General features: G+C 34.2%; 1 protein-coding gene across 1 annotated transcript; it reads right to left on the reverse strand.

Annotated features, from left to right (window-relative positions):
• Nucleotides 1-1400: 1400 nt before the first annotated feature.
• LOC143882977 (uncharacterized) lies at nt 1401-5552 on the reverse strand. Its single transcript, XM_077386350.1, has 3 exons — nt 5399-5552; nt 2286-3429; nt 1401-2211 (listed from the first exon to the last, which is right to left on the reverse strand). The coding sequence occupies exons 1-3, from the start codon at nt 5550-5552 to the stop codon at nt 1401-1403; spliced, it is 2109 nt and encodes a 702-aa protein (XP_077242465.1).
• Nucleotides 5553-22190: the final 16638 nt, after the last annotated feature.

Raw genomic sequence — 22190 nt, forward strand, 5'->3', positions numbered from 1 at the left:
TGGTGTGAAGGAACTTTTAGCTGAGTTTTGAGATGGGGATGAGATGATATTGAATCTTAGATTTAGTTGATGAAGAATAGAGATTTAAAAAATAGATGGTTTCTTATTTTAGAAACTTTGTAAGACATCTATCTTTTAGCAAAGGAAACCTTAGGGATGGTGTCAAGGAGCTTTTAGCCAAATTTTGAGATGAGGATGAGATGGTATTGAATCTTAGATTCAGTTGATAAAGGATAGAGATTGAAAAAATAGAAAGTTTGTTATTGTAGAAAGGTTAAAAAACATCCATCTTTTAGACATATGAGACCCTAGAGACGGTGTCAATGAGCTTTTAGCCATGTTTTGGGATGATGATGAGAGGGTATTGAATCATAGATTTAGTTGATTAATGGTGGAGATTGTAAAAATAGAAAGTTTCTTATTTTAGAAACTTTATCAAACATCCATCGTTTAGACATAAGAAACCCTAGAGATGATATCAACGAGCATTTAGCCAAGTTTTGGGATAAGAATGAGTGGGTATTGAATCTTAGATTTAGTTGATGAATGATGGGTATTGAAAAAATAGAGAGTTTCTTATTTTAGAAACTTTATAAAATATCAATCTTTTAAACTTAGTAAATCGAAAAGATGGTGTCAAGGAACTTTTTGCTTACTTCTGAGATGAGGATGCGATGGTTTTGAATCTTAGATTTAGTTGATGATGGAGAGAGATTGATAAAATAGAAAGTTTCTTATTTTAGAAACTTTATAAAACAAACATCTTTTACATATAAGAAAACCAAGATATGCTGCCAAGGTGCTTTTGTTGATAGAGATTGAAAAACAGAAAGTTTCTTATTTTAGAAACTTTATAAAACATCCACCTTTTAGTCATAGGAAACACTATAGATGGTGTCCATGAGGTTTCAGCCAAGTTTTAAGATTATGATTAGATTGTATTGGATATTAGATTTTGTTGATCAAGGATAGAGATTGTAAAATAGAAATTTCTTATTTTAGTAACTTTATAAAACATCCATCTTTTAGACATAGGAAACCCCATAGATGGTGTCAAGGAGATTTTTGTAAAGTTTTGAGGTAGGGATGAGATGATATTGAATATTAGATTTAGTTGATGAAGGATGGAGATTCAAAAATTAGAAAGTTTCTTATTTTTGAAACTTTATAAGACATCCATCTTTTTTTTTTTTGATTGGTAAGCTGGGGTTAGGCAGACCCCGACCGGATATATTAAGACGAAAATGAGAGAATTACAAAGGGGCCCAGAAGGGCAACAGAGACAAAGCGCCAAAATAAGAACCAAAGAGATACAACTCCCACGGATGGGGGAACAGAAAGCCCCACCACACCCACTATTCTCCACTACACTGATCACCTCGGTGGGACTGCAGGAAGCATTACAACCGAGGATAAAGGTGGCCAGCTGCATCAAGATCAAGAATCTCCCTAAGCCCCCGTGGGATATAAGAAGGGAGGAGGGCTGCTCCTTCACAGCAACAGTCAGGCTTAGACAAGAAATCCGCGGCCCCATTTGCTTCTCTCCAAATGTGAGACAATTTCCATATCGGGGTGTTTCGGAGGGCGTCGCGAATTGCTTCAACAATTGGAATTGCTTTCCAGGGACAATCCCACTTTTCCAAGATCACATTTACTGCAAGCAAAGAATCGGACTCGATCCAGATGGAGTTATACCCTTCTTTGCGCGCGAGGTTAATCCCATGGAGAATGGCCTCCATTTCCAAGAGATGGATCTCCTGAATGTCTGACCGAAGTGAGAACATGACTTGTACCTCCCCCTCCGAGTTCCGAATTAATCCCCCAATCCCACCATTCCCATTTCGAACAGCGGCGTCAGTGTTAAGTTTATAAACTTCATCAGCCGGCCTTGTCCAGGAGCAGAAAACAGCGCTGGTCCTCTCTTGGATACAGGGAAGGCCAAAATTTGCAGCCGTGGTTACATTTTTTCTGGAATTAAAATCGTCCAGGTGAAGGTGGGTAAACCTGGAATGAATGACACTGAGGCAACTATGGAGGATACTCGTCTTATGGCGATGGGGCTTACCGTACAACCGGCTGTTCCTTTCTCTCCAGATACTGGACACCACCATACAAAAGCTGAGCCTCACAATCGATGTGGCTTGTCCTTCCCCTTTAAAGTTTTCCCGGATCCAATTCTCTTCCAAAATGAGGGTCTTGAGCGGCTTCCTTCTGATTCCACACCGCCATAAGATAGATCTCCATATCCATGCCGAATAGCAGCAGCGAAAGAAAAGATGGTTTACAGATTCAGGGCCAGCATGACAGAGCAGACAGCTGAGATCGGCCTGGGGTCCAAGAAAGCAAAGCCTGTCCTGAGTACTGAGCCGGTTATGCATTGCTTGCCAGGTGGTGAAGCTACACCTAGGGATATGGCCTCTATGCCACACAGTTTGGAACCATGGAACCTCAGTCCAGCGAGTTCTACATTGGTTCCAAGCAGATCTAAGAGTAAAATTTCCATTTGGGGTACCTTTCCAAATAATTCTGTCCACATTATGTGAGAGAACAGCCCAGTTTTCAGAATTCTGTGGAGTTGAGGCAAATGAGTTTGATTGAGGATGTGAGCCCAGCTCCCATCTTGCTGCATACATTCAATAGATATCTGCTTTGTGAGACAAAACAACTCGCCTTCAGAGGTTTGAGAGATTACGGGCCCATCCGGATGCCATGGATCAGTCCAAAAATCAATACTCTTCCCTTTGCCCACGCAGTAGCAGAGAAACGACTTTGCCAAATCCCGACTATTGAATATACTTCTCACCCCCCAGGCCGGGTTGGAAGGCATAGGCCTATTCCAAAAGGTACTTTTCTTGAGGTATTTGATCTTGAACCATCTAACCCATAAGGATTCCCTGTTCTGAACAATGTGCCAGAGAAGCTTTAATTGAGAGGCTCTGTTAATATCAATGACGCTCCGGAGCCCCACACCCCCTTCTCTCTTTGGCCGGCAGACCATTGCCCAAGCAATTGGAGAGTACCGATTCGGTTGGTCAGACCCCCTCCATAGGAAGTTTCTGAACAAATTTTCAATCTCAATCAGAATACCCATGGGGATATTGTAGGTAGCAGACCAGTAAATCTGGAAGGAGGAGAGAACAGCTTTGATCAATTCAATACGCCCCGCCCGGGAGAGCTTTTTATTATTCCACATGCCTAACCTGCTCCGAATTTTTGTTAATAACGGCTGGCAATCATGACTGGATAGCCTCTTGGTGATCAGAGGGAGACCCAAGTATTTGATGGGGAGCGAACCTTCCTTGATGCAGAGGGAAGAACAAATCTGGTCTTTGATCTGGGCAGAAATCCCGGACAAGTAAGCTTCAATTTTCTGGAAGTTGACATCCAGACCCGCAATGAGCTTGAAGGATTGGAGACATTCCTTTATCCCTGCAACAGATTCCATGTCAGGGGAAATAAATATCATAACATCATCAGCATACATGACATGGTTTATGTTAAGATTTCCTTTGGAAAACGGACTTTTTATTTTCCCCAAGGCTTTGATTTTCCCCAAGACATCCATCTTTTAGACATAGGAAACCCAAAAGATGGTGTCGATGAGCTTTTAGCCAAGTTTTGAGATGTGGATGAGATGGTATTGAATTTTAGAATTAGTTTATAAAGGATGGAGATTGAAAAAATAAAAAGTTTCTTATTTTAGAAACTTTACAAAACATCAATCTTTTAGAATAGGAAACCCTATATATGGTGTCAAGGAACTTTTAGCTGAGTTTTGAGATGACAATGAGATAATATTGAATCTTTGATTTAGTTGATGAAGAATAGAGATTTAAAATATAGATGGTTTTTTATTTTACAAACTTTATAAGACATCAATATTTTAGACATAGGAAACCCAAAAGATGGTGTCGAGGAGCTTTTAGCCAAGTTTTGAGATGTGGATGAGATGGTATTGAATTTTAGAATTAGTTTATAAAGGATGGAGATTGAAATAATAGAAAGTTTCTTATTTTAGAAACTTTACAAAACATCCATCTTTTAGACATAGGAAACCCTACATATGCTGTCAAGGAACTTTTACCTGAGTTTTGAGATGAGGATGAGATGATATTGAATCTTAGATTTAGTTGATGAAGAATAGAGATTTAAAAAATAGATGGTTTCTTATTTTAGAAACATTGTAAGACATCTATCTTTTAGCAAAGGAAACCTTAGGGATGGTGTCAAGGAGCTTTTAGCCAAGTTTTGAGATGAGGATGAGATGGTATTGAATCTTGGATTTAGTTGATAGAGGATAGAGATTGAAAAAATAGAAAGTTTGTTATTGTAGAAAGCGTAAAAAGCATCCATCTTTTAGACATATGAGACCCCAGAGACGGTGTAAATGAGCTTTTAGCCATGTTTTGGGATGAGGATGAGAAGGTATTGAATGTTAGATTTACTTGATTAATGTTGGAGATTGTAAAAATAGAAAGTTTCTTATTTTAGAAACTTTATCAAACATCCATCTTTAAGACATAAGAAACCCTAGAGATGATATCAACGAGCATTTAGCAAAGTTTTGGGATAAGAATGAGTGGGTATTGAATCTTAGATTTAGTTGATGAATGATGGATATTGAAAAAATAGAGAGTTTCTTATTTTAGAAACTTTATAAAATATCAATCTTTTAAACTTAGTAAATCGTAAAGATGGTGTGAAGGAGCATTTTGCTTAGTTCTGAGATGAGGATGCGATGGTAATGAATCTTAGATTTAGTTGATGATGGATAGAGATTGAAAAAATAGAAAGTTTCTTATTTTAGAAACTTTATAAAACAAACATCTTTTAGATATAAGAAAACTAAGATATGCTGTCAAGGTGCTTTTGTTGGTAGAGATTGAAAAATAGAAAGTTTCTTATTTTAGAAACTTTATAAAACATCCACCTTTTAGACATAGGAAACACTCTAGATGGTGTCCATGAGGTTTTAGCCAAGTTTTGAGATTATGATTAGATGGTATTGAATATTAGATTTTATTGATAAAGTATAGAGATTGTAAAATAGAAAGTTTCTTATTTTAGTAACTTTATAAAATATCCATCTTTTAGACCTAGGAAACCCCATAGATGGTGTGAAGGAGCTTTTTGCAAAGTTTTGAGGTGCGGATGAGATTATATTGAATCTTAGATTTAGTTGATGAAGGATGGAGATTGAAAAATTAGAAAGTTTCTTATTTTTGAAACTTAATAAGACATTAATATTTTTTTTTTTTTTTTGATGGGCAAGCTGGGGTTAGGCAGGGACCCCGACCAGATATATTAGAAAGAAGAGAGAATTACAAAGGGGGGCCACATGGGCAGCATAGACAGCAAAAAAGAAGCAAAATTAAACAAAGAGCTTCATCAATCTTGCCAATCGGGTCGTTCAGAACCGCCATGGAGAGACTGTAGGGTGAGTAGGTAGGAGCTACACCAGGTCTCTTGAAATCACTGTCCCTATCAGCAACATAACCAGCCCACAAAGCAAAAGCTCGAACATAAACAGCAAGAAGCATGGGAATATTCATCTCAAGCGAGGATAGTTTGTACCCAAAGAATCTTGAAGAACAAGTTCGACAAGCCGGGAAGGGATGCTCATGACCTCTATTTCTGTTCCTTTGCATGGGCAATCGGGCTTGGATAGAAAGTCAGCTGGTTGATTCGCTTCTCTCCATATATGGGTTACCTTCCAGTTATGGAACTCTTGAAGACGTCTTATAATTGTATTGACCAGAGATTTAGCTTGCCAAGGACAGTCCCAGTTCCCATTTAGAATCTTCACAGCAACCATCGAGTCAGACTCAATCCAAATATTACGGATATTCTGGTTTCGCGCCAGCTCAAGCCCGTACAATATGGCATCCATTTCAAGAATATGGATGGGTTTCACCTCAGAGTTCAAGGAGAAACAGCCTCTAATAGTCCCATTATAGTCGCGAAGGATACCTCCAATGCCAGCAGCGTCCCCTTTTAAAGAAGCATCAGAGTTAAGTTTTATCACATCTTCACCCGGTTTCTCCCATTGGCAGATTTGAGGGGATGAGATGACAGCGAACAGGGGGCATTTGAATTGAGTAGCAAAGCATAGATTTCGGTGACCCGGTTCATCTGATAGATTGAGGAATAATACTCTGTTTCTAACGGTGCCAATGATCCATCGAAGAATGGTTTGTTTGTGAGTGCTAGGATTGCCATGAATTCTGGTGTTTCGCTCAGCCCATATGAGATATATGGAAGTCCCGAAGGCAATGCGCATGGCAGTGGCACACTGACCGTTACCTTTGAAATGATGTCTTATCCAGGCTTCTTCCTCAGAAAGAGAATTCAGGGGTTTTCTTTTCTGATTGAAACGCCGGAGGATGGATCTCCAAATCCAAGCAGAGTAACCACATCGGAAGAAAATATGGTTGACAGATTCTAAGTCCGAATTACATAGGGGACATCTGGTTTCTCTTGAATTGCCCATGAAAAGAAGTCTGTCACGAGTGGGCAAACGGTTTTGGACGGCCTGCCAAGCAGTGAAGCTGTGCTTTGGCACATGGCCTGTGAACCATATGGAGGGGGCCCAGATTGCCTTTGGTCGTAGTATCCGAATGGAATTCCAGGCTGATTTCAGTGAGAATTTGCCACTAGGTTCAGGTTTCCAGACAGGGTAAGGATCATCTTCATTTGTAAGAGCAGATTTAATAATTCGGTTCAATTCGCCACCCCCCGAACAGTCAAGGAATTCCGCCCATATTCCGTCCTCCATCAGCGAACTTATGGTAGTATTGAGAGGAATAGAGTTGATTTGAGAATCAACGAACGTTCGCTCAATCAGAGCCCCAGAAGGGTGCCAAGGTTGACGCCAAAAATCAATTCCAGCACCATTTCCAACCGAGTAGCAGACATACCTCTTAGCAACATCTCTGATTTGGAAAATGCCCCTAGCACCCCAGGATGGGTTGGACGGATTTTTCATTGTCCAAAAGTTCTTCCTTTTGACATATTTCCAATGAAACCAGTCCGCCCAAGGGTTTCCCTTAGAGTTCAAACATCTCCACAGGCATTTTAGTTGGAAAGCCTTGCTAACCTCATAAATATTCCGGATACCTAAGCCACCTTCATCCTTGGGGGAGCAGACAGTATCCCAGCTGATGGGGTGATAAGAGTTGGCCAAGGATGATCCTGCCCAGACAAATTTTCTCATAATTTTGTCGATTTCATTGAGGACTCCTTTCGGAATTCTGAAAGCAGAGGACCAGTATACACTGAACGAGTTTAGAACAGATTTTATAAGCTCCACCCTTCCAGCCCTAGAGAGGAACCTGTTTGCCCAAGAGGCAATCCTCCCACGGAATTTAGAAATGAGGGGGATACAGTCGCCACTGGTGAGTCTACCGGAAGTCAGGGGTAGCCCCAGATACTTCATGGGAAATGCTCCTTCATTCATCTGCAGCACCCTTCTAATATGGCCCTTGAGCCTATGATTACATCCAGCAAATATAATCACTGATTTATTGAAGTTGGCCTCTAGCCCGGTGCAGTTTTTAAATCTGTCAAGACATTCTTTGATCCTTAGAGCATTGGCCACAGAGGCATCCGCAAAGAGCATGACATCATCTGCATAAAACAAGTGGGAAATGGGCAGATTTTCGGTAGAGAAAGGGGAAGTGAGAACACCGGAGCTGATAGCTTCAGTAAGGATACCCGATAGGATTTCCATAATGAAACAGAAGAGGGAGGGGGACAGGGGATCTCCTTGTCTAATCCCATTTGTGGCTTTGAAATAGCCTTGAGGGCTCCCATTGAGAATGACAGCAAAAGATGGGCTGCCGATGCACTGTTGAACCCACCTACACCACTTCTTATTAAAACCCATTTTTTCCATGTAGACAAGAATGGCCTCATGAGACACCTTATCATAGGCTTTTCTGAGGTCTATTTTGATGCAGAATGCAGGTGTGGCATTTTTCCGATGGAAATTATGTAGGACATCTTGCGTCAGTAAGATGTTATCATGAATTGATCGCCCTTTGATAAAAGCGGATTGGAACGGACTAATGAGGCCATTCATAAAATGCCGCATCCTATTGGCCATAATTTTAGTAATGATTTTGTAGGCGAAATTGCAAAGGGCTATAGGGCGGAACAGATCAGGGGAAGCCGCATCACTACATTTAGGAATTAGAGTGATGTTGGTAGAGTTTACCTCAGCTAGAAGGGTATCATTTTTGAAGAAGTGTTGAATGGCCTTCACAACGTCAGCACCAATAATGTACCAGAATTTCTGATAGAATTCGCCGTTGAAGCCATCCGGGCCAGGAGCTCGGTTTCCATCCATTCCGAAAACCGTAACTTTGATTTCCTCCTCCGGGACCGGGCGGCTTAACCAATCCGCATCCTCCTGCATAAGGAGTTTGGAGGGGGTGGGCAGCAGAGACATCTCACAAATTGTACCAGAGTTGAGCAGGCTTTGAAAATAGGATATCATGATATTTTCAATCTGGGAATGATCAGTCGTCAGGTTACCATGAACATCAAGGAGACCCGCAATACTATTTTGGTTTCTTCTCGCATTCATAACAGAGTAAAAATACGCAGAATTGGAATCACCCAGGTTTAACCATTGCACTCTCGCATTCTGCCTGCGCATGGATTCTTCCATTCGAGAGACTTTGAAGAATCTCTCCTTGAGGGAGGATTCTCTGCTTCTAAGGTGGAAATCAGTTGGGTTAGAGGCTAAGGCGATTTGAACATCTTCAAGGTCTTGCTTAACAGCAGGGGCAATCAGATTAACCCTCCCAAATTTTGTTTGATTCCAGATCTTGATAGCCTGTTTAGTGTTTTTGAGCTTTTGAGAGAGACGGAACATGGGATTTCCTTTAGATTTGATGCTCCAAGCTCTTTCAACACATTCAAAGATCGAGAGGTCCATAAGCCACGCACTAAAGAACTTGAATGGCTTCTTGATCTCATTATGTCTCTCAGCGAGATGAATAATTAGAGGGGCATGATCAGAAGTTCCAGGGTAACGATAGATAGCAAAGGAATCGGTAAGGGTATTTATCCATTCATCATTCACCAAGGAGCTTTTAGCCAAGTTTTGAGATGTGGAAGAGAGGGTATTGAATTTTAGAATTAGTTTATAAAGGATGGAGATTGAAAAATAGAAAGTTTCTTATTTTAGAAACTTTACAAAACATCCATCTTTTAGATATAGGAAACCCTATATATGGTGTCAAGGAACTTTTAGCTGAGTTTTGAGATGATGATGTGATGATATTGAATCTTAGATTAAGTTGATTAAGAATAGAGATTTAAAAAATAGATGGTTTCTTATTTTAGAAACTTTATAAGACATCAATCTTTTAGACATAGTAAACCCAAAAGATGGTGTTGAGGAGCTTTTAGCCAAGTTTTGAGATGAGGATGAGATGGTATTGAATCTTAGATTTAGTTGATAAAGGATAGAGATTGAAAAAATAGAAAGTTTGTTATTGTAGAAAGCGTAAAAAACATCCATCTTTTAGACATATGAGACCCTAGAGACGGTGTCAATGAGCTTTTCGCCATGTTTTGGGATGATGATGAGAGGGTATTGAATGTTAGATTTACTTGATTAATGATGGAGATTGTCAAAATAGAAAGTTTCTTATTTTAGAAACTTTATCAAACATCCATCTTTAAGACATAAGAAACCCTAGAGATGATATCAACGAGCATTTAGCCAAGTTTTGGGATAATAATGAGTGGGTATTGAATCTTAGATTTAGTTGATTAATGATGGATATTGAAAAAATAGAGAGTTTCTTATTTTAGAAACTTTATAAAATATCAATCTTTTAAACTTAGTAAATCGTAAAGATGGTGTGAATGAGCTTTTTGCTTATTTCTGAGCTGAGGATGGGATGGTATTGAATCTTATATTTAGTTGATGATGGACAGATATTGAAAAAATAGAAAATTTCTTATTTTAGAAACTTTATAAAACAAACATCTTTTAGATATAAGAAAACCAAGATATGCTGTCAAGGTGCTTTTGTTGGTAGAGATTGAAAAACAGAAAGTTTCTTATTTTAGAAACTTTATAAAACATCCACCTTTTAGACATAGGAAACACTATAGATGGTGTCCATGAGGTTTTAGCCAAGTTTTGAGATTATGATTAGATGGTATTGAATATTAGATTTTGTTGATCAAGGATAGAGATTGTAAAATAGAAAGTTTCTTACTTTAGTAACTTTATAAAACATCCATCTTTTAGACATAAGAAACCCCATAGATGGTGTCAAGGAGCTTTTTGCAAAGTTTTGAAGTGTAGATGAGATGATATTGAATCTTAGATTCAGTTTATGAAGGATGGAGATTGAAAAATTAGAAAGTTTCTTATTTTTGAAACTTTATAAGACATCAATATTTTAGACATAGGAAACCCAGAAGATGTTGTCGATGAGCTTTTAGCCAAGTTTTGAGATGTGGATGAGATGGTATTGAATTTTAGAATTAGTTTATAAAGGATGGAGATTGAAAAAATAGAAAGTTTCTTATTTTAGAAACTTTACAAAACATCCATCTTTTAGACATAGGAAATATTATATATGAAATCAAGGAACTTTTCGCTGAGTTTTGAGATTAGGATGAGATGATATTGAATCTAAGATTTAGTTGATGAAGAATAGAGATTTAAAAAATAGATAGTTTCTTATTTTAGAAACTTTGTAAGACATCTATCTTTTAGCAATGGAAACCTTAGGGATGGTGTCAAGGAGCTTTTAGCCAAGTTTTGAGATGAGGATGAGATGGTATTGAATCTTAGATTTAGTTGATACAGGATAGAGATTGAAAAAATAAAAAGTTTGTTATTGTAGAAAGCTTAAAAAACATCAATCTTTTAGACATATGAGACCCTAGAGACGGTGTGAATGAGCTTTTAGCCATGTTTTGGGATGAGGATGAGAGGGTATTGAATCTTAGATTTAGTTGATTAATGATGGAGATTGTAAAAATAGAAAGTTTCTTATCTTAGAAACTTTATCAAACATCCATCTTTTAGACATAAGAAACCCTAGAGATGATATCAACGAACATTTAGCCAAGTTTTGGGATAATAATGAGTGGGTATTGAATCTTAGATTTAGTTGATGAATGATGGATATTGTAAAAATAGAGAGTTTCTTATTTTAGAAACTTTATAAAATATCAATCTTTTAAACTTAGTAAATCGTAAAGATTGTGTCAAGGAGCTTTTTGCTTACTTCTGAGATGAGGATGCGATGGTATTGAATCTTAGATTTAGTTGATGATGGATAGAGATTGAAAAAATACAAAGTTTCTTATTTTAGAAACTTTATAAAACAAACATCTTTTAGATATAAGAAAACCAAGATATGCTGTCAAGGTGCTTTTGTTGCTATAGATTGAAAAACAGAAAGTTTCTTATTTTAGAAACTTTATAAAACATCAACCTTTTAGACATAGGAAACACTATAGATGGTGTTCATGAGGTTTGAGCCAAGTTTTGAGATTATGATTAGATGGGATTGAATATTAGATTTTGTTGATCAAGGATAGATATTGTAAAATAGAAAGTTTCTTATTTTAGTAACTTTATAAAACATCCATCTTTTAGACATAAGAAACCCCATAAATGGTGTCAAGGAGCTTTTTGCAAAGTTTTGAGGTGGGGATAAGATGATATTGATTCTTAGATTTAGTTGATGAAGGATGGAGATTGAAAAATTAGAAAGTTTCTTATTTTTGAAACTTTATAAGACATCAATATTTTAGACATAGGAAACCCAAAAGATGGTGTCGAGGAGCTTTTAGCCAAGTTTTGAGATGTGGATGAGATAGTATTGAATCTTAGAATTAGTTTATAAAGGATGGAGATTGAAAAAATAGAAAGTTTGTTATTGTAGAAAGCTTAAAAAACATCCATCTTTTAGACATATGAGACCCTAGAGACGGTGTCAACGAGCTTTTAGCCATGTTTTGGGATGATGATGAGAGAGTATTGAATCTTAGATTTAGTTGATTAATGATGGAGACTGTAAAAATAGAAAGTTTCTTATTTTTGAAACATTATCAAACATCCATCTTTTAGACATAAGAAACCCTAGAGATTATATCAACGAGCATTTAGCCAAGTTTTGGGATAAGAATGAGTGGGTATTGAATCTTAGTTTTAGTTGATGAATGATGGATATTGAAAAAATAGAGAGTTTCTTATTTTAGAAACTTTATAAAATATCAATCTTTTAAACTTAGTAAATCGTTAAGATGGTGTTAAGAAGCTTTTTGCTTAGTTCTGAGATGAGGATGCGATGGTATTGAATCTTAGATTTAGTTGATGATGGATAGAGATTGAAAAAATAGAAAGTTTCTTATTTTTGAAACTTTATAAGACATCAATATTTTAGACATAGGAAACCCAAAAGATGGTGTCGAGAAGCTTTTAGCCAAGTTTTGAGATGTGGATGAGATGGTATTGAATTTTAGAATTAGTTTATAAAGGATGGAGATTGAAAAAATAGAAAGTTTCTTATTTTAGAAACTTTACAAAACATACATCTTTTAGACATAGGAAACCCTATATATGGTGTCAAGGAACTTTTAGTTGAGTTTTGAGATGAGGATGAGATGATATTGAATCTTAGATTTAGTTGAAGAAGAATAGAGATTTAAAAAATAGATGGTTTCTTATTTTAGAAACTTTGTATGACATCTATCTTTTAGCAAAGGAAACCTTAGGGATGGTGTCAAGGAGCTTTTAGCCAAGTTTTGAGATGAGGATGAGATGGTATTGAATCTTAGATTCAGTTGATAAAGGATAGAGATTGAAAAAATAGAAAGTTTGTTATTGTAGAAAGCTTAAAAAACATCCATCTTTTAAACATATGAGACCCTAGAGACGGTGTTAACGAGCTTTTAGCCATGTTTTGGGATGATGATGAGAGGGTACTGAATCTTAGATTTAGTTGATTAATGATGGAGATTGTAAAAATAGAAAGTTTCTTATTTTAGAAACTTTATCAAACATCCATCTTTTAGACATAAGAAACCCTAGAGACGATATCAACGAGCATTTAGCCAAGTTTTGGGATAAGAATGAGTGGGTATTGAATCTTAGATTTAGCTGATGAATGATGGGTATTGAAAAAATAGAGAGTTTCTTATTTTAGAAACTTTATAAAATATCAATCTTTTAAACTTAGTAAATCGAAAAGATGGTGTCAAGGAACTTTTTGCTTACTTCTGAGATGAGGATGCGATGGTTTTGAATCTTAGATTTAGTTGATGATGGAGAGAGATTGATAAAATAGAAAGTTTCTTATTTTAGAAACTTTATAAAACAAACATCTTTTACATATAAGAAAACCAAGATATGCTGCCAAGGTGCTTTTGTTGATAGAGATTGAAAAACAGAAAGTTTCTTATTTTAGAAACTTTATAAAACATCCACCTTTTAGTCATAGGAAACACTATAGATGGTGTCCATGAGGTTTCAGCCAAGTTTTAAGATTATGATTAGATTGTATTGGATATTAGATTTTGTTGATCAAGGATAGAGATTGTAAAATAGAAATTTCTTATTTTAGTAACTTTATAAAACATCCATCTTTTAGACATAGGAAACCCCATAGATGGTGTCAAGGAGCTTTTTGTAAAGTTTTGAGGTAGGGATGAGATGATATTGAATCTTAGATTTAGTTGATGAAGGATGGAGATTCAAAAATTAGAAAGTTTCTTATTTTTGAAACTTTATAAGACATCAATATTTTAGACATAGGAAACCCAAAAGATGATGTCGATGAGCTTTTACCCAAGTTTTGAGATGTGGATGAGATGGTATTGAATTTTAGAATTAGTTTATAAAGGATGGAGATTGAAAAAATAAAAAGTTTCTTATTTTAAAAACTTTACAAAACATCCATCTTTTAGACATATGAAACCCTATATATGGTGTTAAGAAACTTTTAGCTGAGTTTTGAGATGATGATGTGATGATATTGAATCTTAGATTAAGTTGATTAAGAATAGAGATTTAAAAAATAGATGGTTTCTTATTTTAGAAACTTTATAAGACATCAATCTTTTAGACATAGTAAACCCAAAAGATGGTGTTGAGGAGCTTTTAGCCAAGTTTTGAGATGAGGATGAGATGGTATTGAATCTTAGATTTAGTTGATAAAGGATAGAGATTGAAAAAATAGAAAGTTTGTTATTGTAGAAAGCGTAAAAAACATCCATCTTTTAGACATATGAGACCCTAGAGACGGTGTCAATGAGCTTTTAGCCATGTTTTGGGATGATGATGAGAGGGTATTGAATGTTAGATTTACTTGATTAATGATGGAGATTGTAAAAATAGAAAGTTTCTTATTTTAGAAACTTTATCAAACATCCATCTTTAAGACATAAGAAACCCTAGAGATGATATCAACGAGCATTTAGCCAAGTTTTGGGATAATAATGAGTGGGTATTGAATCTTAGATTTAGTTGATTAATGATGGATATTGAAAAAATAGAGAGTTTCTTATTTTAGAAACTTTATAAAATATCAATCTTTTAAACTTAGTAAATCGTAAAGATGGTGTGAATGAGCTTTTTGCTTATTTCTGAGCTGAGGATGGGATGATATTGAATCTTATATTTAGTTGATGATGGACAGAGATTGAAAAATAGAAAGTTTCTTATTTTAGAAACTTTATAAAACAAACATCTTTTAGATATAAGAAAATTAAGATATGCTGTTAATGTGCTTTTGTTGATAGAGATTGAAAAACAGAAAGTTTCTTATTTTAGAAACTTTATAAAACATCCACCTTTTAGACATAGGAAACACTATAGATGGTGTACATGAGGTTTTAGCCAAATTTTGAGATTATGATTAGATGGTATTGAATATTAGATTTTATTTATCAAGGATAGAGATTGTAAAATATAAAGTTTCTTACTTTAGAAACTTTATAAAACATCCATCTTTTAGACATAGAAAACCCCATAGATGGTGTCAAGGAGCTTTTTGCAAAGTTTTGAGGTGGGGATCAGATGATATTGAATCTTAGATTTAGTTGATGAAGGATGGAGATTCAAAAATTAGAAAGTTTCTTATTTTTGAAACTTTATAAGACATCAATATTTTAGACATAGGAAACCCAAATGATGGTGTCGAGGAGCTTTTAGCCAAGTTTTGAGATGTGGATGAGATGATATTGAATTTTAAAATTCGTTTATAAAGGATGGAGATTGGAAAAATAGAAAGTTTCTTATTTTAGAAACTTTACAAAACATCCATCTTTTAGACATAGGTAACCCTATATATGGTGTCAAGGAACTTTTAGCTGAGTTTTGAGATGAGGATGAAATTATATTGAATCTTAGATTTAGTTGATGAAGAACATAGATTTAAAAAATATATGGTTTCTTATTTTAGAAACTTTGTAAGACATCTATCTTTTAGCAAAGGAAATCTTAGGGATGGTGTCAAGGAGCTTTTAGCCAAGTTTTGAGATGAGGATGAGATGATATTGAATCTTAGATTTAGTTGATAAATGATAGAGATTGAAAAAATAGAAAGTTTGTTATTGTAGAAAGCTTAAAAAACATCCATCTTTTAGACATATGAGACCCTAGAGACGTTGTAAATGAGCTTTTTGCCATGTTTTGGGATGAGGATGAGAGGGTATTGAATCTTAGATTTAGGTGATTAATGATGGAGATTGTAAAAATAGAAAGTTTCTTATTTTAGAAACTTTATCAAACATCCATCTTTTAGACAAAAGAAACCCTAGAGATGATATCAACGGGCATTTAGCCAAGTTTTGGGATAAGAATGAGTGGGTATTGAATCTGAGATTTAGTTGATGAATGATAGATATTGAAAAAATAGAGAGTTTCTTATTTTAGAAACTTTATAAAATATCAATCTTTTAAACTTAGTAAATCGTAAAGATGATGTGAAGGAGCTTTTTGCTTAGTTCTGAGATGAGGATGCGATTGTATTGAATCTTAGATTTAGTTGATGATGGATAGAGATTGAAAAAATAGAAAGTTCCTTATTTTAGAAACTTTATAAAACAAACATCTTTTAGATATAAGAAAACCAAGACATGCTGTCAAGGTGCTTTTGTTGGTAGAGATTGAAAAACAGAAAGTTTCTTATTTTAGAAACTTTATAAAACATCCACCTTTTAGACATAGGAAACACTATAGATGGTGTCCATGAGGTTTTAGCCAAATATTTGAAATTTTTATTAGATGGTATTGAATATTAGATTTTGTTGATCAAGGATAGAGATTGTAAAATAGAAACTTTCTTATTTTAGTAACTTTATAAAACATCCATCCTTTAGACATATGAAACCCCATAGATAGTGTCAAGGAGCTTTTTGCAAAGTTTTGAGGTTGGGATGAGATGATATTGAATCTTAGATTTAGTTGATGAAGGATGGAGATTGAAAAATTAGAAAGTTTCTTATTTTTGAAACTTTGTAAGACATCAATATTTTAGACATAGGAAACCCAAAAGATGGTGTCGATGAGCTTTTAGCCAAGTTTTGAGATGTGGATGAGATCGTATTGAATTTTAGAATTAGTTTATAAAGGATGGAGATTGAAAAAATAGAAGGTTTCTTATTTTAGAAACTTTACAAAACATCCATCTTTTAGACATAGGAAATCCTATATATGGTGTCAATGAACTTTTAGCTGAGTTTTGAGATGAGGATGAGATGATATTGAATCTTAGATTTAGTTAATGAAGAATAGAGATTTAAAAAATATATGGTTTCTTATTTTAGAAACTTTGTAAGACATCTATCTTTTAGCAAAGGAAACCTTAGGGATGGTGTCAAGGAGCTTTTAGCCAGGTTTTGAGATGAGGATGAGATGGTATTGAATCTTAGATTCAGTTGATAAAGGATAGAGATTGAAAAAATAGAAAGTTTGTTATTGTAGAAAGCTTAAAAAACATCCATCTTTTAGACATATGAGACCCTAGAGACGGTGTCAACGAGCTTTTAGCCATGTTTTGGGATGACGATGAGAGGGTATTGAATCTTAGATTTAGTTGATTAATGATGGAGATTGTAAAAATAGAAAGTTTCTTATTTTTGAAACTTTATAAAACAACATCTTTTAGATATAAGAAAAGAAAGATATGCTGTCAAGGTGCTTTTGTTGGTAGAGATTGAAAAACAGAAAGTTTCTTATTTTAGAAACTTTATAAAACATCCACCTTTTAGACATAAGAAACACTATAGATGGTGTCCATGAGGTTTTAGCCAAGTTTTGAGATTATGATTAGATGGTATTGAATATTAGATTTTGTTGATCAAGGATAGAGATTGTAAAATAGAAAGTTTCTTACTTTAGTAACTTTATAAAACATCTTTCTTTTAGACATAGGAAACCCCATAGATGGTGTCAAGGAGCTTTTCTCAAAGTGTTGAGGTGGGGATGAGATGATATTGAATCTTAGATTCTGTTGATGAAGGATGGAGATTGAAAAATTAGAAAGTTTCTTCTTTTTGAAACTTTATAAGACATCAATATTTTAGACATAGGAAACCCAAAAGATGGTGTCGAGGAGCTTTTAGCTAAGTTTTGAGATGTGGATGAGATGGTATTGAATTTTAGAATAAGTTTATGAAGGATGGAGATTGAAAAAATAGAAAGTTTCTTATTTTAGAAACTTTACAAAACATCCATCTTTTAGACGTAGGAAACCCTATATATGGTGTCAAGGAACTTTTAGCTGAGCTTTGAGATGAGGATGAGATGATATTGAATCTTAGATTTAGTTGATGAAGAATAGAGATTTAAAAAATAGATGGTTTCTTATTTTAGAAACTTTGTAAGACATCTATCTTTTAGCAAAGGAAACCTTAGAGATGGTGTCAAGGAGCTTTTAGCCATGTTTTGAGATGAGGATGCGATGGTATTGAATCTTAGATTCAGTTGATAAAGGATAGAGGTTGAAAAAATAGAAAGTTTGTTACTGTAGAAAGCTTAAAAAACATCCGTCTTTTAGACATATCACACCCTAGAGACGGTGTCAATGAGCTTTTAGCCATGTTTTGGGATGAAGATGAGAGGGTATTGAATCTTAGATTTAGTTGATTAATGATGGAGATTGTAAAAATAGAAAGTTTCTTAATTTAGAAACTTTATCAAACATCCATCTTTTAGACATAAAAAACTCTAGAGATGATATCAACGAGCATTTAGCCAAGTTTTGGGATAAGAATGAGTGGGTATTGAATCTTAGATTTAGTTGATGAATGATGGATATTGAAAAAATAGAGAGTTTCTTATTTTAAAAACTTTATAAAATATCAATCTTCTAACCTTAGTAAATCGTAAAGATTGTGTGAAGGAGCTTTTTGCTTAGTTCTGAGATGAGGATGCGATGGTATTGAATCTTAGATTAAGTTGATAATGGATATTTAAAGAATAGAAAGTTTTTTATTTTAGAAACTTTATAAAACAAACATCTTTTGGATATAAGAAAACCAAGATAAGCTGTCAAGGTGCTTTTGTTGGTAGAGATTGAAAAACAGAAAGTTTCTTATTTTAGAAACTATATAAAACATCCACCTTTTAAACATATGAAACACAATAGATGGTGTCCATGAGGTTTTAGCTAAGTTTTGAGATTATGATTAGATGGTATTGAATATTAGATTTTGTTGATCAAGGACAGAGATTGTAAAATAGAACATCCATCTTTTAGACATATGACAACTTAGAGACGGTGTCAATGAGCTTTTAGCCATGTTTTGGGATGAAGATGAGAGGGTATTGAATCTTAGATTTAGTTGATTAATGATGGAGATTGTAAAAATAGAAAGTTTCTTAATTTAGTAACTTTATAAAACATCCATCTTTTAGACATAGGAAACCCCATAGATGGTGTCAAGGAGCTTTTTGCAAAGTTTTGAGCTGGGGATGAGATGATATTGAATCTTAGATTCAGTTGATGAAGGATGGAGAATGAAAAATTAGAAAGTTTCTTATTTTTGAAACTTTATAAGACATCAATATTTTAGACATAGGAAACCCAAAAGATGGTGTCGAGGAGCTTTTAGCCAAGTTTTGAGATGTAGATGAGATGGTATTGAATTTTAGAATTAGTTTATAAAGGATGGAGATTGAAAAAATAGAAAGTTTCTTATTTTAGAAACTTTACAAAACATCCATCTTTTAGACATAGGAAACCTTATATATGGTGTGAAGGAACTTTTAGCTGAGTTTTGATATGAGGATGAGATGATATTGAATCTTAGATTTAGTTGATTAAGAATAGAGATTTAAAAAATAGATGGTTTCTTATTTTAGAAACTTTGTAAGACATCTATCTTTTAGCAAAGGAAACCCTTAGGGATGGTGTCAAGGAACTTTTAGCCAAGTTTTGAGATGAGGATGAGATGGTATTGAATCTTAGATTTAGTTGATAAAGGATAGGGATTGAAAAAATAAAAAGTTTGTTATTGTAGAAAGCTTAAAAAACATCCATCTTTTAGACATATGAGACCCTAGAGACGGTGTCAATGAGCTTTTAAACATGTTTTGGGATGAGGATGAGAGGGTACTGAATCTTAGATTTAGTTGATTAATGATGGAGATTGTAAAAATAGAAAGTTTCTTATTTTAGAAACTTTATCAAACATCCATCTTTTAGACATAAGAAACACTAGAGATGATATCAACGAGCATTTAGCCAAGTTTTGGATTAAGAATGAGTGGGTATTGAATCATAGATTTAGTTGATGAATGATGGATATTGAAAAAATAGAGAGTTTCTTATTTTAGAAACTTTATAAAATATCAATCTTTTAAACTTAGTAAATCGTAAAGATGGTGTCAAGCAGCTTTTTGCTTAGTTCTGAGATGAGGATGCGATGAGATTGAATCTTAGAATTAGTTGATGATGGATAGAGATTGAAAAAATAGAAAGCTTCTTATTTTAGAAACTATATAAAACAAACATCTTTCAGATATAAGAAAACCAAGATATGCTGTCAAGGTGCTTTTGTTGGTAAAGATTGAAAAACAGAAAGTTTCTTATTTTAGAAACTATATAAAACATCCACCTTTTAGACATATGAAACACTATAGATGGTGTCCATGAGGTTTTAGCCAAGTTTTGAGATTATGATTAGATGGTATTGAATATTAGATTTTATTGATCAAGGATAGAGATTGTAAAATAGAAAGTTTCTTACTTTAGTAACTTTATAAAACATCCATCTGTTAGACATAGGAAACCCCATAGATGGTGTCAAGGAGCTTTTTGCAAAGTTTTGAGGTGGGGATGAGATGATATTGAATCTTAGATTCAGTTGATGAATGATGAAGATTGAAAAATTAGAAAGTTTCTTATTTTTGAAACTTTATAAGACATCAATATTTTAGACATAGGAAAACCAAAAGTTGCTGTCGAGGAGCTTTTAGCCAAGTTTTGAGATGTGGATGAGATGGTTTTGAATTTTAGAATTAGTTTATAAAGGATGGCGATTGAAAAAATAGAAAGTTTCTTATTTTAGAAACCTTACAAAACATCCATCTTTTAGAAATAGGAAACCCTATATATGGTGTGAAGGAACTTTTAGCTGAGTTTTGAGATGAGGATGAGATGATATTGAATCTTAGATTTAGTTGATGATGAATAGAGATTTAAAAAATAGATTGTTTCTTATTTTAGAAACTTTGTAACACATCTATCTTTTAGCAAAGGAAACCTTAGGGATGGTGTCAATGAGCTTTTAGCCAAGTTTTGAGATGAGGATGTGATGGTATTGAATCTTAGATTCAGTTGATAAAGGATAGAGATTGAAAAAATAGAAAGTTTGTTACTGTAGAAAGCATAAAAAACATTCATCTTTTAGACATATGAGACCCTAGAGACAGTGTCAATGAGCTTTTAGCCATGTTTTGGGATGAGGATGAGAGGGTATTGAATCTTAGATTTAGTTGATTAATGATGGAGATTGAAAAAATAGAAAGTTTCTTATTTTAGAAACTTTATCAAACATCCATCTTTTAGACATAAGAAACCCTACAGATGATATCAACGAGCATTTAGCCATGTTTTGGGATAAGAATGAGTGGGGATTGAATCTTAGATTTAGTTGATGAATGATGGATATTGAAAAAAATAGAGAGTTTCTTATTTTAGAAACTTTATAAAATATCAATCTATTAAACTTAGTAAATCGTAAAGATGGTGTCAAGGAGCTTTTTGCTTAGTTCTGAGATGCGGATGCGATGGTATTGAATCTTAGATTTAGTTGATAATGGATAGAGATTGAAAAAATAGAAAGTTTCTTATTTTAGAAACTTTATAAAACAAACATATTTTAGATATAAGAAAACCAAGATATGTTGTCAAGGTGCTTTTGTTGGTAGAGATTGAAAAACAGAAACTTTCTTATTTTAAAAACTTTATAAAACATCCACCTTTTACACATATGAAACACTATAGATGGTGTCCATGAGATTTTAGCCAAGTTTTGAGATTATGATTAGATGGTATTGAATATTAGATTTTGTTGATCAAGGATAGAGATTGTAAAATAGAAAGTTTCTTACTTTAGTAACTTTATAAAACATCCATCTTTTTTACATAGGAAACCCCATAGATGGTGTCAAGGAGCTTTTTGCAAAGTTTTGAGGTGGGGATGATATGATATTGAATCTTAGATTCAGTTGATGAAGGATGGAGATTGAAAAATTAGAAAGTTTATTATTTTTGAAACTTTATAAGACACCAATATTTTAGACATAGGAAACACGAAAGATGGTGTCGAGGAGCTTTTAGCCAAGTTTTGAGATGTGGATGAGATGGTATTGAATTTTAGAATTAGTTTATAAAGGATGGAGATTGAAAAAATAGAAAGTTTCTTATTTTAGAAACTTTACAAAACTTCCATCTTTTAGACATAGGAAACCCTATATATGATGTCAAAGAACTTTTAGCTGAGTTTTTAGATGAGGATGAGATGATATTGAATCTTAGATTTAGTTGATGAAGAATAGAGATTTAAAAAATAGATGGTTTCTTATTTTAGAAACTTTGTAAGACATCTATCTTTTAGCAAAGAAAACGTTAGGGATGGTGTCAAGGAGCTTTTAGCCAAGTTTTGAGATGAGGATGAGATGATATTGAATCTTAGATTTA

Source organism: Tasmannia lanceolata, unplaced genomic scaffold (assembly GCF_043159265.1).
Source record: "Tasmannia lanceolata isolate RefF3 unplaced genomic scaffold, GAP_Taslan_0.1 ptg000008l, whole genome shotgun sequence".
Lineage (NCBI taxonomy): Eukaryota > Viridiplantae > Streptophyta > Magnoliopsida > Canellales > Winteraceae > Tasmannia > Tasmannia lanceolata.